The 6,000-nt window shown below is 60.4% G+C and overlaps 1 protein-coding gene across 2 annotated transcripts; it reads left to right on the top strand.

The window, feature by feature from the left end:
* The first annotated feature begins 1,893 nt into the window (after positions 1 to 1,893).
* Positions 1,894 to 4,787, top strand: ACTA1 (actin alpha 1, skeletal muscle). Of its 2 annotated transcripts, none has more exons than XM_032841109.1 (7): positions 1,894 to 2,011; positions 2,882 to 3,022; positions 3,130 to 3,454; positions 3,565 to 3,726; positions 3,822 to 4,013; positions 4,118 to 4,299; positions 4,382 to 4,787. In XM_032841109.1, exons 2-7 carry the CDS (start codon positions 2,894 to 2,896, stop codon positions 4,523 to 4,525), a joined length of 1,134 nt encoding a protein of 377 aa, XP_032697000.1. In that variant the 5' UTR covers positions 1,894 to 2,011; positions 2,882 to 2,893; the 3' UTR covers positions 4,526 to 4,787. The 2 variants fall into 2 exon arrangements, with proteins under 2 accessions (XP_032697000.1, XP_032696999.1); XM_032841108.1 differs by having other exon boundaries at positions 1,898 to 2,029.
* Positions 4,788 to 6,000: the final 1,213 nt, after the last annotated feature.

A 6,000-nucleotide genomic window follows, 5' to 3' on the forward strand; every position in this document is an offset into this window, starting at 1 on the left:
TAAGCTTTTCCGTTTATATCGTACCTATAGTGCATTTGCTGGCTTATTTTTTTCTAGTGTCCTCACTACCCACTGACAGCAGGACCTGAGGTTTTCAAAATGACATGTAGTTCTGTCACTCGCTCACTCTCTAAGGTAAGGAAAAAGCTACATAGGAGACCGCAGTAGCTTTTAGCTGACCCTTGGCATCCACTGCGTAAGCCCCATCCTGACCAAACTACTGTTTAGTTGACGGATGGCTTTAGGAGGAGCTGCCATGATGCGGCCTCCAGGGCAGGGTTGCATGTGCTCTTCTGTCCCTCCAGAGGAGCCACACCTGTCCCAGTTGCTGAGTTCCACTACCAAATGTGAATTGCAACTATTTCGGGAGCACTTAAGCACATCAGAAAAATGAACCATTCCATCCTTGCTTGTCCCATGTCACTGATGTACCCCCTCAAAGCATGTCACTGAGTTCATCACAGAAAATTGTGTCTCCCTGTGGCTTCCACCGCAGGCTTAGGACTGCGCTCCCACCCCACCCCACCCCCACCCCCACCCCCCACCAAAAAAAGAGAAAATGTGAGCCCAGCACCAACTGGATAACCTCCTCTGACCCTCACTCCACCTTACCGTAAGTAGATCCAAATCCTTCTAGAAAATTTGAAAGGCATATCCCCATATATCAGTGGTATAAATAGAACCTCTTCAGCGGCCTCTGGTAGATGGTGACTCTCCCGAGGTGGACTGGGAGGCCGCAGGGCCTTGGCAAGGCATCATCCTCTAAATATAAAGATGAGTTTGTTCAGCCTTTGCAGAAGGAAAAATCGCTACCCATCCTAGAGTGCAATGTCCTTGTCCTCCTCACTGGGAGGGAGGTCGGGCAGGTTTCACTTAGGGCGCTTCACCCATTCCACCAAGGCACCAAGGTCGTGCCCTGTACCCTGGCCTTTCAGTTCCAGGACAGGGACACTCTTAGCCCCACTAAGGAGGTGGGGACTTAGGGGCTCAGCTCGGCCCACCCAGCCTGGGGCAGGTTGGGGAGAAAGAGGACACCCCCCCCCAGTTCCTTCACCCCCCAGGTGTGCTGCACGTCACTGAGGAGAACAGCTCCGGGTGCCCTGGCTTTGTGCCCGGCCCTGCCAGAGCCGCCGACCCGGCCTGTCCCCGGGAGCCCTGCGCCGCCGCCGCCTCTTCCCCGCCTCTCCGTCCTCTCCTCCCGCCGCCAGTTGTCTGGGCCGCGACAGCTGCGCGCCCTCCCGCCGCCGGTGGCCCTCTCCGCGGCGGGGGCGGGGGCCGACCTGGGTCGGCCCTTGAATTGGGGCCTCAGGGGTAGAGGGGGAGAATATGAAGTTCACTGGCGGGGAGGGGCTCGGGGGTCTCCTTCCTTCCGTTCCTGGGACACTGGGTGTGACTCCTGCCCCCATCCTCTCTGTCGCACGACTGAGACGCGGCTCCCTCCTCCTTCTAGCCGCGTGTGGGGTTTTGCAGGTCTAAGTAAACCCAAAGAAGGGTTGAAATGTGGGAGGCACCCTCCGCAGCGCCCGTGCGAGCAGAGCCGACGGGGTGGAGAGGCCTTTCGGACAGGTGCAGCTCCGGGAGCGCAGGCGCACACACGCACCCACTGGCGCGCGCGGTGACCCTCGCCCCACCCCATCCCCTACCGCGGGCAACTGGGCCGGGTCGCGGGGGGGGGGGTGGGGTGGGGGTGGCCGACCGGCCGGGGAGACGCTCCATATACGGCCCGGCCCGCGTTACCTGGGCTTGGGCCAGGCCGCTCCTTCTTTGGTCAGCCCAGGGGACCCGGGCGGGGGCCCAGGCCGCGAGCCGGCTGGGGGAGGGGGCTCTAGTGCCCAACACCCAAATATGGCTCGAGAAGGGGAGCGACATTCCTGCGGGGCGGCACGGGGGGGTGCGCCCGCGGGCTATATAAAACCTGAGCGCGAGGACCAGCGGCCACCGCAGCGGACAGCGCGAAGAGAAGCCTCGCTTCCCTCCCGCGGCGACCCGGGCCCGAGCCAGAGAGCAGCAGGTGTAGCCACCCGCCCAGGTAGGGCGGGAGTGGGGGAGGGGACGGGGACAGGAGAATAATAGGACGGGGGATAAGGTGACAGGGCACCACTTAGGGGAGCCTGGAGAACTCCGAGGTAGAACCCAACCAACTCATCTGATCAGCCCCAAGGCCTACTTTACGCTCTTTATAGAGGAGACACAACGCATTCAGTTTTTGGAAATGTCTCCAAATTTATCCCTAGCCCCTTTGGGCTCCGCTAGCTGGCGTTTAGTGTGTGCCAGGTGGATTAAAGCTTTTGCTTTAGTCGTCCCAAGGGCAATACCTCCCAACGAAGGCCTGAGCCAGAGAGCAGGAGGGGCCCCTCTTCTCTGGGTTGGCCATCAGGCTTTTGAAAAGGTGCCTCTGTTCAGAGCCTGGAATGTCAGACGGGTCCGGAATGGGCCAGTCCGCCCTGGGTGGAGCACCAAAGCCCCTCCCACGGGCATGTCCTTGCACCCGCACACCTGCCCAGCTAGCAGGTACCGCCGGCCTTAACCTTCCAGGTGAGGCCGCGGAGGCGCTGAGACGGTGGGCGCCCGCGCCTGACTCTTGCCGCGGGTAGCCTGCAGCGAAGGCAAGGAAGTCTTGGGGGACCCTGTGCTTGGATTCCCGTGGTGGAGAAATTCTCCGTGTGGGCGCGACGACCCTGTGCCCCTCTCCCCGTCGCATCGCAGCCCTGAGCCTGGGGAGGGAAGCCCGGGATGGGTCCCTTCGACTGCTCCCCTGGCGGGTTGCGCGCCGTTCCGGCTGGGGAAGCCCGTCGGTCCCTGGGAAGGGAGGGCTCTCGGGCCAGCGGGGCCTCCTGTGCTGACGTGCCGCGTGTCTCCACGGCCTTCCTATCCTTTGCAGAAACCAGACACCATGTGTGACGAAGACGAGACCACCGCCCTCGTGTGCGACAATGGCTCCGGCCTGGTGAAAGCCGGCTTCGCCGGCGACGACGCCCCTAGGGCCGTGTTCCCTTCCATCGTGGGCCGCCCTCGCCACCAGGTCAGGCTGCCGCTCGGCGGAGGGAGCCGGGCCGGGGACCTCCGTGGAGCCGGGCCCTGTGCCACTCTGAGCCGCGGTAACGTGGGCGTGATGTCTCCGCTCCGCAGGGCGTCATGGTGGGTATGGGTCAGAAAGATTCCTATGTGGGCGACGAGGCTCAGAGCAAGAGAGGTATCCTGACCCTGAAGTACCCCATCGAGCACGGCATCATCACCAACTGGGACGACATGGAGAAGATCTGGCACCACACCTTCTACAACGAGCTCCGCGTGGCCCCTGAGGAGCACCCCACCCTGCTCACCGAGGCCCCCCTCAACCCCAAAGCCAACCGCGAGAAGATGACCCAGATCATGTTTGAGACCTTCAACGTGCCCGCCATGTACGTGGCCATCCAGGCCGTGCTGTCCCTGTACGCGTCCGGCCGTACCACCGGTGAGTGCGCGCGGCCCCGGCCCCCACCCCCCGGCCCCCGCCCCCCGCCCGCGTCGGCGGAGGGGCTCGCGCTCACTGCCCGCCTTGTGCCCGCCCTGCCCCCCGCGCAGGCATCGTGCTCGACTCTGGCGACGGCGTCACCCACAACGTGCCCATCTATGAGGGCTACGCTCTGCCGCACGCCATCATGCGCCTGGACCTGGCCGGCCGCGACCTCACTGACTACCTGATGAAGATCCTCACTGAGCGTGGCTACTCCTTCGTGACCACAGGTGCGCGGCGCTCAGGGCACCTGGTGCGGGCGGGGTGGCGCTCGGGCCCCGGGACCCTGCGCTGAGGGCTCCTCTCCTGCTGCTGCCCCCCACAGCTGAGCGCGAGATCGTGCGCGACATCAAGGAGAAGCTGTGCTACGTGGCCCTGGACTTCGAGAACGAGATGGCGACGGCCGCCTCCTCCTCCTCCCTGGAGAAGAGCTACGAGCTGCCCGATGGGCAGGTCATCACCATCGGGAACGAGCGCTTCCGCTGCCCGGAGACGCTCTTCCAGCCCTCCTTCATCGGTGAGTCCCGCTCGCCCGCCTCCGCGGGAGTCCCGGGGCCCCGCCCGCGCCCCCGTCTCCCGGTCGCGCCCCGCCGGCTCACGCTCCTCTCTGCGGGCCCCCAGGCATGGAGTCGGCGGGCATCCATGAGACCACCTACAACAGCATCATGAAGTGCGACATCGACATCAGGAAGGACCTGTACGCCAACAACGTCATGTCGGGGGGCACCACCATGTACCCCGGTATCGCTGACCGCATGCAGAAGGAGATCACAGCGCTGGCCCCCAGCACCATGAAGATCAAGGTGGGCGGCGGCCCGCGCCCCCAGCCCACGCTTGGGCTCAGGGCTGCGGGCTTCACCCCCTGACGCGCTCCCTGTCTTACAGATCATCGCCCCGCCTGAGCGCAAGTACTCGGTGTGGATCGGCGGCTCCATCCTGGCCTCGCTGTCCACCTTCCAGCAGATGTGGATCACCAAGCAGGAGTACGACGAGGCCGGGCCCTCCATCGTCCACCGCAAATGCTTCTAGACCCCATTCCACCAACAGCGCTCGAATTCTCCTCAGGACGACAAATCTGCTCAGGTTGCAGGTGGCTGACCTCGAGTCACCGCGCAGCGACTTCGTCTTTAACAACCAACTGCAGTTGCTGCCGCCGCAACGCGACACAGTGTTTATAACGTGTACATACATTAACTTATTTACCTCATTTTGTTATTTTTAAAACAAAGCCCTGTGGAAGGAAATGGAAAACTTGAAGCATTAAACTCAGCCATTCTGTCTGTTGCGTAAAGTTGTTTGTTGTGTTTATTTGCCGTGGGAGGGAAGTGGCAGGGGACGGGCGAGGGAAAGAGGCCCCCCCATCTTCCCGTGTCACAAGTGTCACTGGTGTCACTTTTCACAATACTCCCAGTGAGTGTGCTTCTTGCCACACCATTAGTTAAGTCTTCCCTCTCTGGATCAGGACAATTTCCAAACTGGCAGGCCCATTAAAGGCCCGACCTGGCCCCCTGGTGTGTGTTGAGGACCGTCCCCCTCAGCAGGGCGCTGCCCTGAGCCGCAGGCTCTGGGAGGGCCGCGGGCGGGTGGCTCTGGCCTGCCCCAGGCATCGGGCGCTGTCCACGGTGCTGGCGCGCGCGAGCCGCTCCGCCTACGGCGCTGGGCGTTCCCTTAAAGGAAACCCGCGTCCACTCCCGAATCTCGAGACCTAACTGAACGGGTTGTGTTCTGCATTTAATGAGCCGGTTTTCGTTTGTAAGTGAAGACAGTCACTTCCCTTCCAGACTGGGGAGTCCTTTGCTTCTTGCCAAGGTGATGGTGGTATAAAAATCAGGGGTGGGGGAGGAGCCACGCCCAGAGGTGGGAGGAGGGTGAGAAAGAGGCGAACGAGCGGTCCAGCAAGGACAGTACACGCTGGGCATACACAGACCCCGAGGACAGCCCAGCAAGGAGGGATCTGCAGGGAGTGGAGCTGAGACCGGCTGTGGAAGAAGAGGGGTAAACAAGGGAGGAGGAACACCACCCTCTCCTTCCCGCCACTGGCCATGTTCTGAAGGCACAAAATACACTAATGGGGGTGCAATTTCTTTGGGAGAGCTCAGTACCTACTTGTTTAAAAACCAGCTTAATGTTTTCTAGTGGAGGTTACCAAGGACAGTGGTACCTAAATAAAATAGATTCTGACTCAAAGAAGGTAATGAAGTTTTTTGGAAAATAAGTTTGTAAGTAGAATTAACAATATGCAGTGTTATAAGCCACATAGCCATAGGTTTCTTCATTCTCTCCTTTTATGGCCTATTGAGACGTTTCTGAAGTCTTTGAGGACTCTAAGGTGGGAATTCTGCCAAACCCAGATATCAGGAAAATCAGTAATCCAGTAGAATTTAAAATTTTAATAAAACAAGTCTATGATGCTGCATATTATTGCCTCAAAAAGGGTGGATAAGCGTTAAAAATGGGCTAAGTTCTAGTCTCTTGGAGGAATCTAGGCATTACTGATAATGACA

The sequence above is a fragment of the Lontra canadensis genome, unplaced genomic scaffold (assembly GCF_010015895.1).
Source record: "Lontra canadensis isolate GAN:19392208 unplaced genomic scaffold, GSC_riverotter_1.0 scaffold120, whole genome shotgun sequence".
Taxonomy (NCBI): Eukaryota; Metazoa; Chordata; class Mammalia; order Carnivora; family Mustelidae; genus Lontra; species Lontra canadensis.

Excerpts from the sequence above, each read along its gene's own strand:
- ACTA1 (XM_032841109.1), top strand. The coding sequence starts at position 2,894 with ATGTGTGACGAAGACGAGACCACCGCCCTCGTGTGCGACAATGGCTCC. Across the intron at positions 4,014-4,117 it reads CTTCCAGCCCTCCTTCATCG|GCATGGAGTCGGCGGGCATC; the intron begins GTGAGTCCCGCT and ends GCGGGCCCCCAG. Across the intron at positions 4,300-4,381 it reads CCAGCACCATGAAGATCAAG|ATCATCGCCCCGCCTGAGCG; the intron begins GTGGGCGGCGGC and ends CCTGTCTTACAG.